Source organism: Arvicola amphibius, chromosome 3 (genome assembly GCF_903992535.2).
Source record: "Arvicola amphibius chromosome 3, mArvAmp1.2, whole genome shotgun sequence".
In the NCBI taxonomy this organism is placed as follows: Eukaryota; Metazoa; Chordata; class Mammalia; order Rodentia; family Cricetidae; genus Arvicola; species Arvicola amphibius.
Window position 1 is genome coordinate 116626898 of NC_052049.1, and position 20108 is coordinate 116647005.

General features: G+C 43.3%; 1 protein-coding gene across 1 annotated transcript; it reads right to left on the reverse strand.

Moving 5' to 3' along the window:
- Positions 1 to 1478: 1478 nt before the first annotated feature.
- Rexo2 (RNA exonuclease 2) lies at positions 1479 to 13628 on the reverse strand. The gene is made up of 7 exons (XM_038323666.1): positions 13387 to 13628; positions 12375 to 12458; positions 8433 to 8510; positions 7667 to 7778; positions 6214 to 6322; positions 4494 to 4547; positions 1479 to 1924 (listed from the first exon to the last, which is right to left on the reverse strand). Exons 1-7 carry the CDS (start codon positions 13531 to 13533, stop codon positions 1795 to 1797), a joined length of 714 nt encoding a protein of 237 aa, XP_038179594.1. The 5' UTR covers positions 13534 to 13628; the 3' UTR covers positions 1479 to 1794.
- Between the last annotated feature and the right edge of the window lie 6480 nt (positions 13629 to 20108).

The window sequence follows — 20108 nt, forward strand, 5'->3', positions numbered from 1 at the left end:
AGCTTCAGTCTAACAACTCGTGAGTCACGTGTCATTATCACGTGACATCACACTCCCTCTACAGACACGAAACTGAGGTTCGGGTACCTGAACTTGCGGGGACAGCAGGCGCTTGAAGAGACAGAAGCCCTATTCCTAACCATACTACCTGATCTGGTCTTCCAAAGCATGAATGTTGGCATATGCCATGTCAGAGAACAGAAATGACACAGGTCACATACAGCTGTGGATTTTTCATCTAGTCCAGTGGTTCTCAGCCTTCCTAACACTGTGACCCTTTAGTACAGTTCCTCATATTGTGGTGACCCCAACCACAAAATTATTTCCACTACTACTTCATAACTGTAATTTTGCTACTGTTATGAATCATAATGTACATATCTGATATGCCACTCCTGTGAAAATGTCCTTCAACCCCCGAAAGGGGTCACAACCCACAGGTTAAGAACTGTTGATCTAGTCAAATTTCCATGTGTGTCTATGTACAGTGACCTCAGAATCCAGAAAAGAGCACTGGATCTCATGGAGCTGCATTTACTGGTGGTTGTGAGCTACCAAACAAGAGTACGGGAAGCCAAACTCAGGTCCTCTGCAAGGAAAGAGTGTGCCGTTCATAGCTGAGCCACCTCTCAAGCCCCTTTATCTATTCAAACATTTTTTTTAGATTTATGTATTTGCCTGAACACGTATCTATGCCTCATATGTATCTTGTACCCACGAGGGCCAGAAAAGGTGTCAGATCCCTTGAGACTGGAGTTAGAAATGTTTGTGAGCCACCATACGCATGCTGGGACTCAAGCCAGGTCCTCTAGAAGAGCAGCCAATGCTCTTAACCACTGATCCATCTCTCCAGCCCTTCAAACTTGTATTAGATATGAGACCATCATAAGAGTCTCTCTTTCCAGTGGTTCTCAGTGAGAGGCAGGGCACTTGTAGGCCTTTCTGGAATCTAACAGCCTTTAGGAACTGTTTGTCAGAATGAGGTGCCCAAAGAAACTAGGCCACTTCTACAGATGACCCTACTGCCCCCACTAGCAAGTCATTTCAGTCCTGTGGTCCTGACAAGCTAAAATGGGAAGTTAACATATTTACACTGAAAACCCCCCTTGGCTGCTAACCTACGGCCACAAACTAGCTTTGGTCTATAAACATGACATGGTGACTACCTTGTACATTTTCTAGCCTATAAAGCCTCAGGACTGCTACAGAACCCTGTGTGCTTACCTGGACTTCTTAACACAGCAGTGAGCAGATCGTCCCAGAGCTGTTAATTGAATAATGATGAGCCCAAATCCTCTCACAACCCAGCCCCTCTCCCAACTCTTGATGTGTAAAGCATCAGAGAGTACGTTCACTTCCTGTTTGAAACATACAACTTAATCCAACCGCGTTTTGAGATTTACACCTTAGCCATACTACTTCAAAAAACATCTTTCCCCAACAACCAAATTACGAAAGAATAGATGGTACAGAAAGGGTTGCATTTCAATAGAACTAGCTTTATTTATTATTCATTTCTCAAACAAAAAGAATGGCCTATAAGCAAAGGCAGATGTGGACTGAGGGGGTGGGCATGGCCTGAAGCTCACAAAGGAGGTGCTGTGTTATAATAGGAACAGCAGGTTAGAAGAAACAAATCGTGATGTCTTGTCTGCTTGAGGCTTCTGGAGATTCAAAGTTAACTGGAAACGTGTGTTTTTCTTTAGAAAAGGTGCTCTGCCGAGTCATCAGCAGGAGAGAGACATGAAGGGGCTTCTGGAGAACTAGGTGGGCCGTGCAGCTGGGAAGCTGGCATCAACTCACAGTCTTCTCATTTTCCCCATTTTCTATAATTTTCCTCTTCTTTTCGTCTGTCTTTCTCTTGAAGATGTTATTCCGGTAAAACTGAAGCTCTTTGATGCTTTCGCTAATGTCATCGAGTGCCCTACGAGCAAACACATCACACTGAAAAAAAAAATGTCCCAAGCCCTAGAGATGAAAATCGTGGCTTCTTATGGGCAACCTCAGAACTGCTTAGTGTGAGCGCCACAGCGGGTACAGAAAGAAGCAGAAAGAAGCACCACCCTAGCGGTATTAAGTCACCGGTGCTGGCGCTGGCTTTATTTTGTTTTACATGTAGGAGATTAAAAATCCCCATTATTTCAGAGGGCTATGATGTGTCTGAGGTGGAGGGAATCTCAGGTTCAAATGACTTTAGGAAGAAGTTAACCATTTCCTTTCTGAGGTTCTCTCCGAAACATTTACTAATTTAATATGTATATGGGTTCCTAGGAAGAACCTAGATATGTACTACTACACATACCCCACCTCTGCAACGTATCCAAGCACATTCATGGAATACTTACCAGCAGCCCACGAACCAGAGTCTGGGAAACACTATGGAAAACTTCGGGGTGTCCCTGAACAGAATATTCCCTCATACTCTTGGCAGCTCATGACTCAGTCATCCTAATGAAGGCCGATTATCAGACTATCAGAGGGTACCTAGTCATAAAGGGGGGGGGGGGTCTGCCTCCTCTCTATGCTAATGTATGCTATGACAGGTGGCAGCCTGTCTCCACCTAACAGCCTTGCTTCCCTGACATGCTGTTCTCAGCTGTTGAAGCCTGAGAAGTCAGGTAACCAAGATTATGAAAATGGTGTGCAAGTAAATCTATACACTGTGGTAGGCTCAGGGCCTCTTCCAGAGAATTCAGTGTATGCCCATCAGTGCAGGGGTTTTAAGATATTCATTTCCATGACAAAGGCAATAATCCACTTTCTTCCTAAGTCATGTAGGTATGAAAGAGGATTGAAACTCAAAAATATAGTCTTCCACTCCTAGCTGAAGAGCTGTTGGCAAGTGATGGCTGCTGGGGTGGGGGGTCATTTTTCCTCATGGCAGGGCCACTCATATTCTGGTGGATGACCCCACATCCATGCATGAGCAGGCAGCACTAACTGAACTCAGTGGGTTATACAAAAAAAAAAAAAAAGAAAAGAAAAAAAAGGAAAATGAGTGTGGTAGTGTACACTCTGCACTCAGGAGGCTGAGGCTAGCCTGGTCTAAATAGCAAATTCCTGGATAGCCAGGGTTATACTGAGAGACCTTGTCTCAACCCCAAATGTGTACATGCACACACACACACACACACACACACACACAACCAAACCATAAAACTAGGAGGGGACCTTTCAAAGGAGAAGGGAAGTGGGGGATGAAGTGATGATTGGAAGGGTGGGAATTCGGGGTAGATATGACCGAGATTGTAAATATGCATGGTACTGTCAAAGATAATTTTGAAATATCATTTTGAGATATACCTATATACATATATCCCCTCTAGTTAACAACACATTTTTCACACATTATGGGTATATGCATTTGTAGGTCAGAGGTCAACCAAGGATGACACCCTTGAGGATGCCAACCCACTCGTGAGACAGGGTCCCCCATTGGCCTGCAGCTTACCAAGTAGGCTAGAGCGGCCAGCCATGGAATGCTAGGGGTCCCTTCTCTGCCTCTTCAGAGCTGAGGGCAGTGTGCACCACCCAGCAAGTCACTGTGGGTTCTGGGGATGGAATCTTGGTCGCTGTGCCTTTTCTGGGGAACTAGGTACTTTACCACCTGAAGCATCTCCTCAGCCCCAACAATGCATAATCTCTTATCACAATACTAAACCCAGAAACAGATCAAAATTCTCAAAGCATTTTTCGGACCTGCCGTGTGGCAAAGCTGGGCCCAATCTTGGCCTAAGTTTACATATAGTCATGAGCTATGCCATCTTGCGTGAACAGCCGCCACATTTCTTTGTAGAAAAGTCTAGTGTACCACAGAGACAAGTCTTCAGATCTACTTAAGGGCATGATGATGAACAATGTAGCTGACCATCAGCTCAGGGGCTGGCCTTTCTGGGATGCCTCAAACTGTACACTACAGAGTACCAGTTGAATAGACCAGTATTCAATGTAAATCTAAATGTAAATGTAAATTTACTAAGTAAATCAGTAAACTAAATGCTTCCTTTGTCCTCACCAATCAGCTTTTCTTTCTAAATGGCTCTAAAAGGTAAAAGAAACAGTGTGGGCCTGAGGTTGCAAACATAGACACACCCAAAAAGCAATGTATCTAGGTAGGACAATGGCCTGATACAAAAGTTTACAGTGTCCTGACTTCAGATGGCCACACACCTGCATCCTCTGGAAGAAGAAAGCTATCAGTGCTAGCTTCTACAAAGGTCACAAATTGCTTTGTTTTACTTCCAAACCAAGCTTTAAGATTATAACAGATTATGTGGCTCAAAACAACCCCCCCCCAAACCAAAACCCTGCCAAAAAACAACCATGCTGAGAACACAATCTAGAAGCCTAGCCAGATTCTTGGGACTATAGCTGTAGGAAAGCTATCTTTCCACAATGCTATTTTGCCCAATAAAGAATAGAAAAGAGAGGTTAATATTTAAGTCAGGACTGGGGTTAAGTGTGTGCCAGCCCTCAGAAGGTCCCAATCTTACCTGTGCGAAGCAGCCTTCTTTGGTGCAAATTCATAATCCTCTGGATACCAGCGTCTATACACAGTAAAAATTGTAAACTCTCAAAGGAAGCCATCTCAAGCACACTGAGCAATCACCTTCAAGTCATCTGTCTACTGGCTTTTGTCTGAGACAGGGTCTCAGGTAGCCCAGGCTACCCTCCTGCCTCCACCTCCAGGGGACCACGATCACAGGCACCTTGCTTGGTTTGAGGTGCTGGGGATTCAAACCCAGGGCTTCCCACAGACTAAGGAAGACTACACCAACTGAGCTATATCCCAAACCTCTTCAAGTCATTAACACTGGAAAAGGCTTCTCCTCTCTTCACACCAGAAACTCTCTTTAAACAAGTCTGTCAATATAGGGGATTCCAAAGTCTCTAACATCAACCCAGCCCTCGCCACAACTCCTGTCCTACGAATCTAACTGCCTGCTGGGCATCTCCACCTGACCCACCCGATATTTCTAATTTAATATACAGAAGACCACACATCCTCCCCTCCCACCGCAAATGCAGCCCTTACTCTTAGTCGCTCCTCTTAGGAACAGGTCTACCATCCACCTAAGCTGCTTCAGCAAGAAATGTTAACCCCTTTCTCTGGCTTCTTTTTCCTCACTCCCTCATCCAAGCACGAAGCATCACGTCTGCTGACCTTGGCAAATGTTTTATCCCTTCCCAGTACACAACGGCCATTTCCCTCACTTATTTTTCAGTCCCTGAGACGATACCTGGCCCCTTTCTTCCCACCGCTTTCCTGGCCACTTTCTAAGCGGCACAATCTGATTTTTCTCACCCTTCTGTTAACGCTTTCTTAAAGGAACTGCGTTCCTTACTAGACGAAACCAAACATCTTGAGCAGGCCCACAAGGCCTTTATGGTCCAGCCTTGGTCTCACCTCACCTTTGCCAATCTCAAGCTTTCCACTTCAACATTAACAAATTATCTGTAATTTTTTTAAACATACATCTTTTTTCTTTTCTTTCCTTTCCTTTTCTTTTCTTTTTTCTTTAAGAGACAGGATCTCATGTAGTCAGGCTGGCTTCCTGATATCCTGATCCTCCTGCCTCCATTTTCCCCAGGGCTAGAATTACAGGTGTGCCCTAAAACATTCCTGTGTATGCAGTGCTGGGGGCTCCAAGCCAGAACTTCCTGCACGCTAGGTGAACACTCTAACCGTGCTACATCCCAGCATCCCTGTGCCTTCAATTCCCTAACATCCTCCTATCTCTGCTTGCATTCAGGAATGCTCTCTTCTCATTCAAACCTCTGTCAGTCTCACTGAAAAGGCTGTGTACTGGATAAAACTTTCTGACTCCCCCCTTTCCTCCAACACGCTGAGCTCTCCCGGGCCCCATATTCTGCATGCACACTCCCATCACGCAAGTCACCAGGCAGTTCATTTTTAGGGTGTTTTTTACACCTCTGTCAACTCACTAGACTGAGCGACTCAAGGGCTCTTCATCTCTATGTTCCCAGTGGGTAGGCCAATGACAAAGGTTTAATGACATCTGTGTGGAAGATTTCTGACATTTCTCCCATGCCTCACCACTCCGAATAAATAAGAACCCGTACAAATGAGACTGGGACGAGGAAGACACACACCCACTCAGCACCCTCGAGTCTATTCAACTATTTCGTACAAATTCTCCATTAAAACATGCTACAGGAGGCAACAGAACAGATCCTAAACAGAGCCCTTACCTGCACAGTTCTTTAACAGTGCTCACATCAATTATCCTATAATGAAGATGTTTCATGAACTGGGGCATGTATTTGTCAAGAAACTTCTTATCTGCATGAACTGAATTCCCTAGAAAGACACGAAGCATACCGCATCTGTGCGTTTCTAACAGTGTACAGCATGACATAAACATTCATAGATCATATGTAAGATGGAAGTTAATTTATTTTTTCAAACAGTTCCTAAAAACTGATGTCGCCATCAAATCTGAGTACTTCCGATTAGGTTACAAATATGGATTCCCCTGCAGGTCATCAGTCTAGCTCACAATAAACTCAGAAGCGGCCTCTCCTGGGCAGAATGACCGTCTAGCATTCCATGAACTTAAAGCATTTAAATCTGTCACTTTTCAAGTTCATACCGGATGTGCAAACTTGTTCCCCGTGTCACGACATCCACACTACTAACACTAAAAATTTAACTGAATCATATAGTAGATAAACCTTTATTTTACATTCCAATATTTTTGACAAATCATATCCATATTCATGTTTTCATACAATGATTTATATTATAAACACTGGATTTTAAACGAGAACTTTAAAATAGACATCAGCCGCATCGGCTAAGGGGGAAAAATGATACAATATATGATCTCATATATAATACCCAAATTATTCTTTGTATTTCAAGTGTTAAGTTACCGTCCCAGTCTATACACACAAGTGCAAACTCGCCCTCCCAGAATATTCCCTTTCTTCTGACAACCAACCCTTTAAAAAGCCTCGCGTAACAGACCCGGTCTCTTTAAAGTCAACGTCACAGGGGTGAGGCAGGGGTTGGGGGAGATAGGTCAATGACTTTAGACTAACCAACTAGAGACAAAATAGCCAAATAAAATATATACGAACAGTGACTAAATCTCGGTTCAAAAACAGACACTTTAGGGTGCTTCAAATGTAGGCTGGGTACCACGGATATCCTTAAATGGTGCTAATAATTTCCAATGCAACAATAATACCGTGTTACATGAGAAAATGTCCTTACTCTTAGGAGCTGCTTGAGGGGGACTCTGGGAAGGAAGTATCACAAAGCCTGCAGTTTGTTTTCAAATGTCCAAAAGCAGCAAAAAAAAAAAAAAAAAAAAGAAAAAAGAAAAAAAAGAAAAAAAAGAAAACCAACGTGACAAAGGTTAACGATGACAAGATCCACCTTTTCTGCGCATTTGGAAGTTTCTTCCAGAATAAAAATATGGGGGGAGTTTTGGCTGAGTTCGTCTGTGTCTCTCATAGCTCAGATCAAGCTCCAAGCCATTTCACCAACACACAAAAGTGAGACGTGTACTCCAAACCAGGGTGGGTGGAAGGCAAGGATGGCCTCAGATGGGCTCTCCGGAACTCTGGAGCTTCCCTGGCCTCTTGAACCACTATTATAGAGGACTATCTACAAGACAGACATAGGACTGGATTTTACCTGCAAGTGGACAGAGCCCCGGAGGAGTCTGCTGTCGTACAAAGGACAGAAACTCATATTCTGCCTGCTGCAATGTAATTGTACTCTCCTTCACTGCCTTGGTAAGACCAGACTGCAAGAGAGAATCCCCAGCCCCACCAGAAACACATGAAGTCAGTTTTCAAAAGCATCCGGAAATGAAACTTCACTTCTAAAAATGGGCAGATATAACCACAGCTGGACCAGTTTGGGGTGGGGTGGAGGGCTCAAGATTAAACTGAAACTGCCATATTTACACAATGCTGTTTCTTAAAGACTCCAAACCAAATTAAGGTGTGTTCCTGATTGTCAATATCACTTCCACACAGTCAGAAAAGATGGCGCTCAGAGTCCATGGCTGGGATCTCTGACAGCTAAGAGAGCGGCAAAGATGGCGCTCAGAGTCCAAAGCTGGATTCTCTGACAGCTAAGAGAGCGGCAGTCCCCTTCACTGTGGGTCGAGGTCTAACCTTATCCATAAGACTGACTTGAGTAACACTTGGAATTCCGCAATGCGTTCGCGACAGACTGAATGTAGAAGAGAGAGAAAGAGGACATTCAGGAGAAGGTGATCTCGAGAGGTCCCAAAGATGAAAAGTGAACGAGCAAGCAGCTGCCCGGGCTTGTCAAGCCATCTTCCTCTAACCCTTTCATAACATCATCCACCAAGGGCACAGGATTCAGATGTGGGAGCAACAAGCTTGTGACCGATCCCCAAAGCAGCACTCTTGTTATTTGGTAATGTTACCTTCCCATGATGCTCCTTGCACCAATCGGACATGCTGTCCAGCAACTCATCCGGCTGTTTGATAATCAGGTTGGGACCCTGTGGGTGGGAAAGGCCATTAGTCATCAGGAAAGTCAACAGAGGCTGGGCATGGTGATGCACACCTTTAATCACTATACTGGGGAGGCTGAGACAGAAACGGATCTCCTTGACTGAGGCCGCTGGGTCTACAGGACAGGTTCTAAGCCTGCCAGAGCTACGTAAGAATCAACAGAAATAACCCTACTCTCAAACTGTATTTATTTATGGGTGTATTAGGGAGAGGGGTGTATATGCACAAGCATGTGGGGTCAGAGGGCAATCTTGGGTGTGGTTCCTCAGGAGCCATCCACCAACAGACCTACGGCTTGCCAATTAGGCTACCTAGCAAGCCCCCATAGAGACACCGATTTCCACCTCCCTGGAACTGGGATTACAGATGTGCACCACCAGGCTGGCTTCTTACATAGGGGTGAGGATCTAACTCAGGGTACTCTGCTTTTACAGCAAGCACTTTCCTGACTAAGCTGTTACCCCGACAACATCCTTTCTTTTTAAAATACATATTGATATCTGCACACAAAATATGAAGAAAATACACTTTGGAGACGACAGAACTGAGGAAGAGAATCAAATAGACAACAGATTGCTATATATGTACTGAGAATCAAGTTATATTCCGTAGTTCTAGTTTGCTATTTAAAAAGTTAATGTTTTTAAAGACATAACTAATATCTGAAGAAAAAAATGGCCCTCAACTTCTCAGTTCCATTTACAAATTCCTTGAAATTAAGAAAGTCTTTAAAGATCTCGTTTTAGTTATGTACATGTGTGTGCCAGTACATGTGTGCTGGTATCCTTGGAGGCCAGAGAGCACAGCGCCCCTGGACCTGGAGTTATAAGCTGTGAGCTGCCCAACAGGGATGCTGGGAACTGAACTCAGGTCCTCTGTAAGAGCAGTACATTGTTTTAACCGCTGAGCTATTTCTCTGGCCCTAAATTTTATCTGCACGCCACACATACAAACACACACATACACACACACACACACACACACACACACAACACACACACATGTAACACAGAATCATCATGGAGGTCAAAGAACAACTTGTGAGAGACAGTTCTTCCCTTCTACCAGTTGAGTTCTGAGATCAAATTCAGGTCATCAGTCTTGGTCACAAGCACCTTTACCCACTGAGCCAGCTTGCCAGCCCTCCAGTGCACTCCAGAGTCTAACAGGGAGCCTGACCAGTAGAACTAAGCTAACCACTCCTCAAAAGACAAAAGTCATAAAAAAAAGTCTAGCTTTCCTCATCAGGTCCTAAGAGAATGCAAGAAATTAACAGGCAACTTATGTGAACTCTGCAGAAGACTGACTGCTACTTAATGCAAGGAATTATGACTAGTAAGGTGGTAAAAATGGATTTCAATTGATTTGAGGAATTCAAGCTTAATCAGCACAGCTTACCTCCTTTTTTAATTTTTTTATTTTATTTGTATACAAGAATGTAAGTGTAACACACCCCCTGTGTGTATGTGTGTGTGTGTGTGTGTGTGTGTATGTATGTATGTGTGTGTGTCTTTAAGTTAGAGGGCAGGAGTTGGTCCTCTCCTTCCACCATGTGGTTCCTAAGGATTGAGCTCAGGTCATTAGGACCGGCAGCAAGCAAGGGCCCCGCTGAGCTCCTATAGCTGAAACTCAACAGCTAGTCTAAAATAGGCCTACTGCCCGGCGGTGGTGGCGCACGCCTTTAATCCCAGCACTCGGGAGGCAGAGGCAGGCGGATCTCTGTGAGTTCGAGACCAGCCTGGTCTACAAGAGCTAGCTCCAGGACAGGCTCTAAAGCTGCAGAGAAACCCTGTCTCGAAAAACCAAAATAAATAAATAAATAAATAAATAAAATAGGCCTACTATCTGAAACTGAATTGTAGCCAAATACAAAAACAGATGTTGATAATCTCGGTGGAGAAACAAAACATATATTTTAAGAAACTAAAGTACAGAAGAGACATACTACAAACCTACTGACTTCTTCTAGACTGTCCTTTGGCAACCTAAGACATCCAATTAAGCTTGCAAAACAGGATGCTTCTAGCAGCAAAAACAAAAAAACAAAACAAAACCCAAAAACCAAAAAAAAAAACCACACTCCTCAGACCCTCGCATGAGAATAAAACACACATACACTTTCCACACAACTGATGTCTCTTAAGTATTTTCCTTATCCTCATCTGACTTAAGCCACTAAACAAATCCTCTATTCATGAGCAACTGTGTGGACACACACCCCAAGTTCCCCCAGGGTACAGATCAACCAACTGATCCATTAAATCATATTTTGGGTCGTCAAAGAATCTAAAAGAAAAATACTTCTTTGGCCAAGGCTAAGCAGAGCTGGTAGAATAACAACACTTGACTGTTTATCATCGGTCAGCTGCAAGCCAGGAAGATAAGCAAGCCAACCTACAGTTCAGTGTTTGATTCAATTACTTCTAAGTTTTAAAGAAGTTGTTATAAGAAACGATCTAAAGATGTTAGATAGGTCTGATGCCACTACAAGACAGGGATGCATCTCAAATGTCCCTTTTTCGTTCTTTTTTGAGTTTTCTGTCGTAGTCATTGTTTTGAGACAGTCTCCCTGTGTGACTCTGGCTGACCTGACCCTCACTCTATAGAAGAGCCTGACCACAAACTCACAGAGATCTGCCTGCTTCTGCCTTACGAAGTGTGTGACATCATGCCCAGCTAAGAATGCCTTATCTCCCCAGGGAATAAAAAGTCCTAACTAGGTTTAGGAGATGTCTACCGCTCCATCATCCACCCAGTCTATCCTCTGAGAATGTGTTTTAATAAGACTCCCCTTTCCACCACATCCCTACTCTCTACAGGTTTGGTTGTTGTTCTGTTTGTTGTTCAATTTTATCCTCTATGTATGTATGTGTCTGGTGGGGGTAACCATGGAGGCCAGAAAAGGGCTGTTAAGTCCTTTGGAGCTGGAGTTATGGGTGCCTGTGAGACACCTGATACAGGAAGGTACTGGGATACAAATTCAGAAGTGTCTAGAAGTGCATCAACAATGGTCTAGGCCCCAAACACAGCCGTGCAGGAAGCACACATCCAGCTGAAAAGGCAACCAGTCATCTGGGACAATGGATGTTGTCTGTGAGGATTCAACCAACTCAGACCTAACGTCATCAGTCTGTAAGGAAGGTATATGGATTTTTTTCCCTTATTCCTAGTGTAAAAACTACTTACATGTACAGATATTGTATAGGCCTTCTACGGGAAGAATGACAACAGGCAATCTAGAGGTGATTCAAAGTACTCATTAGGTAAAGGATGTAGGCACATGAGACTTTGGTCCCCACAGAGGAATCCTGGAACCGAGCCCCTATGGAGCAGTGGTGGGATGACTATATATGGAATTAAAGTCAAAGCTATGATATAAAGATGGGAAACTCTGGAAAAGGTCACCAAACCTGACAGGACCACAGCTGGCTGGACTATTGGTTAGGTGCACTTGAGAATACCTGGATTTAGAGAGCAGTTTAACCAGCTTCCCCAATACCTCGCTAAGTCCTCCAAATTTCTGTAACCCAATGTCTTCAGGCATAAAATGAGCATCGTTAACAGAACCTACTGATAGCCATAAGAACCTTCAGGACTATTTAGCCCTCAGAAGAAAAAGATAGCTTTGTTTCTATAAATTTCACTTGAAAAATTAATCCGGTTAAAAGGGAGATTGGTTCTCCTTCAATGTTGGCCCAAGAACCAATTCTAACATGCCCTAGCATGTTATGGTAGACCTTAATCTACATAGACCTCAATCCACTAAATTTTTCTGTCTGAGTGGAAGAAGCCATCTTTAAATTCCCAATGCCCTTTAAGTGGTATGAATGTATTTACACGGCATCACCTACTTCAGCCAAAATGTTAAGATCAGAGTCGGTTATCAGACAGGCCATCTCAATAATCTGATCCTTCTCAATGTCCAATCCTGTCATCTGCAAAAATAAATAAATAAATAAATGATAAAATAAAAGCATACAGCACATGAAATCATTTTTTGAAAACCTCTTCTATAAAACCCAAGTTTAATAGAGGTTCCTTTGTGCTAACCCCGCTTACATTCTAGGATCAGCAATGGCTGATTCCTGGGCAGTCTGGAAGTAGTAAGTTCTGAGCGCTCAGAAACTGCAACAGACACTATGAACAGTGAGCTAAAGCTGTTGGCAAACGTGTGTTTGTCCTGGGAACGGCCGCAAGGTAAACAAGAGAGACACAACAGTCGACTACAGAAAAGTGAGCTCACTAACATTACCTATCTGAAGTTTATGAAAGTTTCCTATTTGTTCCAACATGTGATCTTTTATCAGAATCTAACGTAAAAAGTTAACAACTAAACTCTTTTTGTAAGGAGGAAAGTGGGACTCGAGGCAGGCCCAGGTATGAATGTGTTAAAACTAAAAAGGGTTCTGTTCCCAGTGCACTTTGAGTAACTTGAATCTTCAACTGGGGCCTCAATTTTCTCTTTTATGGAATGAGGGGTAGGGCTGAGTCATCTCCTGAGTACCAACTTGCTTAAGCAACCTAGTTTTTTAAGGCTGGGAGGTGGGGGCGGAGGGGCGCTCAGAGTCACTGTCCTCACCCCAACCCTTGATCCTGAGCCCAGAGACCCTAGAGCTTTAGGCAAATTCACACCTGAGTGGAGGTCGAGGCTGCGGAGAGGGAAGACTCACGGATGGCTCCACCCAGATGGAAAGAAACCTCACAGTTCAACACAGTCCCAGAACCGCGCAGAACTCCTGGCTCGGGATCCCAGGGCTGTGCTCACCTGCCGCACCTGACACCCGGACCCCCGCCGCCTCCAGGAACAGGTAGGTCCTATGGTCCCTTGCTCGCCTCCCCGCACCCCCAGCCGGACTCGCTCACCTCCAGGTCCACCCAGACCATCCGCTGAGCCATGCTCTCCCCTGCCGCCATGGCTGCGCCACCTTCGCTGACACCTCGAGCCTCGAACTGCCCGTGCCTGCCACCCACGCCCCGCAACAGCCTGGAGCCCAGGGATACGCCTAGCATCACCCGGCACGAGCCGCCACGGCCCCAGCCCCGCCGGCCCAACGCGCGCAGGCGCCACAGTCGCTAAACGTCGCAAACCCACGGGGAGGTGCCGGGAGAAGACTACAAGCTCCGACATGCCGTGCGCCGACTCTCCCTCCACAGCTATGCTTGGCTGCCGAAAGGGCTAGTGGGAGTGGGAGTCCTTGGTCCAGCCGCCAGCTCCCCTCCCCCGCCACGTGTTTTCGGATGTTACGGGACTCGCTTGTATTTCATTGCTAAAGTTTGTCTGTTTCCAGGAGTTATCACTCCTTAGTTTTTATTAGTTCTGAGCCGCGGATTTGAAAAGCTTTTACTTGGAAAAAGAATCTGAATATCTGTTTAAGAATTTTTTAAAATGTATCTTTCCTTTATTTCTACCTTCCCCCCACACACACTTTTTTACCTGCCCCTCCCTTCCACGTATTGAGTATATTTCTTATTTACTTGGAATTCGAGAATGACGTGCTATTTTGAGCTACAAAGCCAAATCCGCCATCATCGTTTCGAAGTCCTTAAATGGGCTCCTGTCTGAAAGATGACTTTGCACTTATCAGGTATTCCAAAAATGTTCCTTTCCCGTCATTGGCAGAAGCCTTGTCTCATATTCCAGGTTGCTGAACCGTGTGGGCCGTGTTGTTAGATCCTATACTATTCTACCTTTAAACTTCTCAAATTATGCCCTTGTATGATTTTTGCAGCCGACTGAAATAGCTCTGCCTTATCTGTCCACTCTGATTCTGTCATCCATTCTGGTTTTGGTCAAAAGGTTCTTAATCTCCCACTATAGCTGCGGTTTTCACCAGCTCCGCTGGAAGGGGCCTCTGTCGGGATCGCTTACATTTTAGCTTAGTAGCAAACACCTCCGCAAAGGGCAGTTTTGTCACGAACGTGCTCAGTCTTGAATCACATACTCTTGTGTCTTTTTCTGAAAGTTGAGTTGCCAGTAATTACAGAGCTTGTGGTTGGTGGCGTAGTAATTCCTACCTGGTGAGCTGGTTCTGTGAGACAAACGCTGTTGCCTAATCAGAGCTGTAGAGATGCTGCAACCTACTAGTGGATTTCGGCTACTTACCTGCCAAGCTTGGCCAGAGAAACGCAAAGAACTTGGAAACGTGTAGGAGATGTACAATTTCTCCGCAGCTAGAGACGTTTGTTATAACAGCGTTGCCTGGTGAAGCATACTGTTACACTGTTTGTAGTTCGTAATCATTTGTGACCCTATTCAATAAAGGAGAACTCCATGAGCTTATAGAAACTTGTTTTGGGGTTTGGTTTTGTTGGCTTTTTTTTTTTTTTTTTGGTTTGTTTGTTTTTTCTTTGTTTGGGTTTTTTGTTTGTTTGTTTGTTTGGGTTTTTGTTTTGTTTTGAGACAGAGATTCACTAGAGAACTCTAGGTGGCCTGGGACTTTGCCTCCTAAGTGCTGGTATTAAAGGTGTCCACCACCATGCCTGACCATATAGAAACTTATATCAGCTGGGCTTATTACCACTCTAAAGTACCTATCTCTTTACATTTTGAAAGAATACCTTCTGTTTGCCACATCTTTAGGCTGGAGAGATGGCTAAAGGGTTAAGAGCACTTGGGTGCTCTTGCAGAGAATGTAACCCCAATTCCATGGGATATGTTGTCCTCTTCAGGCCTCCATGGGCACCAGTAAGCACACACACACACACACACACCCCACAAATAAAATAGTTCTTTTTTTTTTTAATGAATTTTTGGTGGTTGTATTTATCAGCCATGCTCATGATTTTTTCTTTGAACAATGAATGGTTTGAAAGTACAGCTATGTAAACAGATCACAGGAAACCCTGTCTCAAAAATCAACAGAAATGATGTGTGGGCTTTTTTGAAATGTCCATGTTTATTCAGCTATAGTAATATGCTCCTGACTCAATGGTAAGTACAGATTAATGTTGTTACCATAAATAAAGCACTCATTTCCCCTAAATTCTAAAAAAATCATAAAACAGAAAATGGTAAAGGAAAGTGGATTTGGATTTATACACAGTCTCATCTAACTAGAGATACTGGATAGGTATGCTAATTTCTTCCCTTCCATGTCTATGGCCACTTTTGGAATTTGTACAAATCCATGTGACAAAGGCTAAAATATTGTGAATTTAGCTGTGAGACAGGGCCTTTCCTGGGAGGAAGGGGACGTGGCTTAGAAGTTTCATGCACTGTCCCTGTTTTCTGCTATAGAAACAGGGTTTTGTCTATTTGTTTATTTTTTTGTTTGAAAGAGGGTCTCATTCATTATATAGTCTAGACTGGCCTCAAACTTATGACAGCCTTCCTGCCTCCCATGTTCAGGGATTACAATCATGAGGTAACATCTTTGGCTCCAGAAATGTTTATGATTCCTATCTCCTCCACATTTATTATTGAAAATGAAATAAGATGAGTGTACCTTGTATACAATGGCCACTCTGTTTTCTATTGGATGTGAAGAACATTTTATGTCAATTCAGTTTAACAAGCACATGCTAAGTACTTAACACACATGGCACAGTGGACTACAAAGCTGCTGGAATTTGGATCTGGACGTCTGTCAAAGGCCAGTGTTATGGTTTTGGTCCCTGTCCCTTTAAGAGACAAGCCACGCCCATTCCCTCCCCATCTGCTGAGGCAGGCTGATCTTCAGCTTCCGGCCTGAGCTCACTCTCTTTTCCATCTTCCTCTCGGAGAGGCAGCTTCGCCTCAGCCTCTCTCCCCACTTCTCTGCTTCCCCTTCTCTGTCTCTGTCTCTCTCTGTCTCTCTCTGTCTGTCTGTCTATCTCTCTCTGTCTCTCTCTGTCTCTCTCTCTCTCCCCCTCCCCCTTCCCCCTTCATAACTCCCCTGAATAAATATTCAACCTCACCATGTCTCTGTCTTCTGCCCGCCCGCCATGTGTCTCCCTGCCTGGGACCAGCCACTGCTCGGGGACCGGCAGCCATCTCTGCCTGGGACTGGCTGCTCCCAGAGCCCACTACCTGCCACCACATGGGGTCCACAGCATTTTTAAAAGAACACAACAGCCAGAGTATTAAAGCCTTGGTTCAGCATCATGTGGAGAGCTTGTGAAAAACTTTGAAATATGGGATCTCACGGTAGACCTTCCAGTCATTGGAAGTATGACCTTGACAGGAATAGTGAGACCTCCACTCCTTCCTCCTGTTCGGCTTCATCTCAACTGTGTGTGGGGAGGTTTGGCTCCACTGCATGCTCCCCGCTAACATGCACCACCCTACCACAGGCCCCAAAGCAATGACTCCACCTGACCCTGAACTTAAACCTCTGAAACCGTGTGCCAAAGCAAATCATTCTTTTTCCTCTGCTGCTATCTCAGGTACTTTTCACTCTAATGGAAAGCCAATGCAAATGCCAAAGAATCCACTTGTGAAGTTAGTTGATGTTCATTACAACTTATTGAAGTAGGGGTCTGTGTATTTATTTATTTATTTGTTGGTTGGCTTAAGGATGGGGGGATTGTGTTGGGGGAAGAGTATGTCAGCTCACAGTTTGGTAATACAGTCTTTCATGGCAGGGAGGTCCTGGCATCAGGAGCTTGAGGAAGCTGCTCAAGTTGAATCCATACTCAGGAAGCACAGAGGTAAATCTAAGACAGTTTTAATTTCTAAAATTAGGGTACTTTATTTTTGATCTGGAGCTATTTCTTTGATAAGTAAGGAAGTGACTACTTTCCTGTTTGTGAAATACTCCAAGATGGTACAAATGGGAACAAAGCCTTTGTCCTTGTCACCAGGAGCTAGCTCACTCTCTTGTTTCTCGGGCAACGAAATACTAATAACATTTAGAATAGTATACTTATTATTTGTTTTTCTAAAGAAAAGTATAATGTACACTGATGTCAAAATAAAGCAAGATAATAAGGCTTGTAAAGATGTTTTGATTATGCAAATTTGCTGAAGGGCATTCTTTACCAGATACACAAAAACTGCATCCAGATAATCACAACTCAAGATATCTGGATTATACTGTTAAGGACAAAAACAACCAAGTGCAACGAGGGAGGCAAAGTGAAAACAAACACTGGAATGACACTCAACTAACAAACTGATTACTTGCTGGCAAATGGGAAGGAGCAGTTAGAAGAAGCAAGAGTGGGGTGATATTTCTCAACATGCACATTTTTTTGGTTTTGAGTCATGCAAGTATATCATTTGTTCCAAGGGCTTAAAAACTTTAAAAATAACACAAGTAGTCATACTATAACATGGATTATCAATACATCTTTGTATATCAAAATCAGAATTAACAAAAATTTTTTACATAGACGCCAATTTTGCCTTTCATTTATTGAGGCACAAATTATATAGTTGCATAAGTAGTTAGATCCTGGTCACCTTTTCTATTATCATTTAGAAAAAAATACTGAAATTACAAAATCAAACAACCTAGAATTTTTTATTTGGTGTATTGGTTCTGTTGCTGCTGTTAGTGTCCGTGTACACATATGTGGGGAAAGGTGCATGTGTACACCAGGGCTCTGCAAGTCAGAGACAATTTTCGGGAATCAGTTCTCTCCTTCCACCTTGTTTAAAGGCACGGTCCCTCTTACTGTTTCTGCCTTGCTCTATATTCCAGACAAACTGACCTTTGATCCTTCAGGCAACTCTCCTGTCTCTGCCTCCCATTTCACTGTAGGAATGCTGGGATTACAGATGCATGCCACCACATACAGCTTGGGAGGGGTGGTGTTTGAGACAGGGTTTCTCTGTTTAGCCCTGGCTGTCCTGGAGCTCACTCTGTAGACCATGCTGGCCTGGAACTCAGAGATCCACCTACCTCTGCCCCTCTCTGCCTCCTCTGCCTCTGCCTTGAGAAGGCTGGGATTAAAAGTGTGTGCCCTATAACACATTTGGTTTTTTAATGTGGATTCTAGGGAATTGGACTTGGCTAAGTAGGCTTATGAAGCAAGTGCTTTTACCCACTGAACCATCTTGCTGGCCCACAATTTCTTATTTTACAAAAATAAACCATGAGTGGTGGCTCTCTCTTGGGAAATGGAGACAGGAGATTTGTGAGTTCAAGGCCATCCATGGTCATATAGGGAGTTCAAGACCAGCCTAGGTTATATGAGATCCTATCTCAAAGGAGAAAACAAGTTTCAAATATCAGGCCATAATATGAATTATGGTTGGGTGATATTTTTACACTGTTTGAAGATGTGTTGCTGTAATTGGTTTAATAAAGAGCTGAATGGCTAATAGCTAGGCAGGATTTCCTGGGAAAGGAAAAGAGGGAGTAATCTAGGTACACAGATTATGCCAGAGAGATGCCAGGAGACGAACAAGTCAGAGTTACAGAATAAAAAAGAGATAATTTAAAAAAAGAAAAAGAAAAAGAGTTAATGTATTTGGGGGTTTCTCTGTTATGCCCCAACCTGCAGCAGCTTCTAAAAACTCATTTAGAGGCTTAATATTAATTACAAAATGTTTGGCCAAATAGCTCAGGCTTATTACTAACTAGCTCTTACCTTTGACCTATTTCTATTAATCTATGTTTGCCACGTCTCATGGCTTTACCTGTGCTCTAATACATCTTGCTTCTCCGATGGCTGGCTGGCATCTCTGCTGACTCTAACCCTCCTCGTCTGAGGTCTCAGTTTGATTGTTCTGCCTAATCTTATCCTGCCTGGCTATTGGTCAAACAGCTTTTATTATTAACCAATGAGAGAAATATACATTCACAGCATACAGAAAGATCATTCCACAGCAAGCCATGCTCATGGCAAGATGTAGATTAATAAAAATGGATTAATTTAAATTATAAGAACTGGTTAGGGGGAAGTAGAAAAGACAAGATCTCCTGAGTAAATTGAAAGCACGGGGACCTTGGGAGAGGGTTGAAGGGGAGGGGAGAGACAGGGAGGGGAGCAGAGAAAAATGTAGAGCTCAATAAAAATCAATAAAAAAGGAAACATACACACGTGTGTGCATATATACATATATATGCAAAATGAATATTAAAAAAGAACTAGTTAGGAACAAGCCTAAGCTATAGGCTGAGCTTTCATAATAAATAATAAGTCTCTGTGTCATTTTTTAAGAGCTACCTGGCAGAACTGAGAAAGACTTGCTACAAATACATATCCCCTTATGCTATCACACCTAATTCAAGTAAGCAGGGAAGCAAAGAACTTGGTTTCTAAAATTAGACTGATTAGCTATGAATTTGGCTCCACTCAGTATATAATCTTTGGGATTTCTCTTCTATAAAACCGTTAAAAGTGGTTTAGCATGCAGTCATAAAACTAGTTTCATAAAAAAGGAATTCACATTTACACATTAATGTACCAACACTCAAGCTAAATATGACAGCGTAATTTTATATTTGCCAACTGTTTCTCCTTACTGATATGAAAATTTATAAAAATTAAATATATCTGTATAATGCTATTAAAAAGTAATATGCTAAAGCTTGCTTTGGTCTTAATGTCAAAAGCTGCAGGAAAAATTGACTATTATATAATTAAAGACACAGGATATAAAGAACATTGAACAATGCAAGCAGCAAAACATAATTAAACCTCAAAAATTATGTATA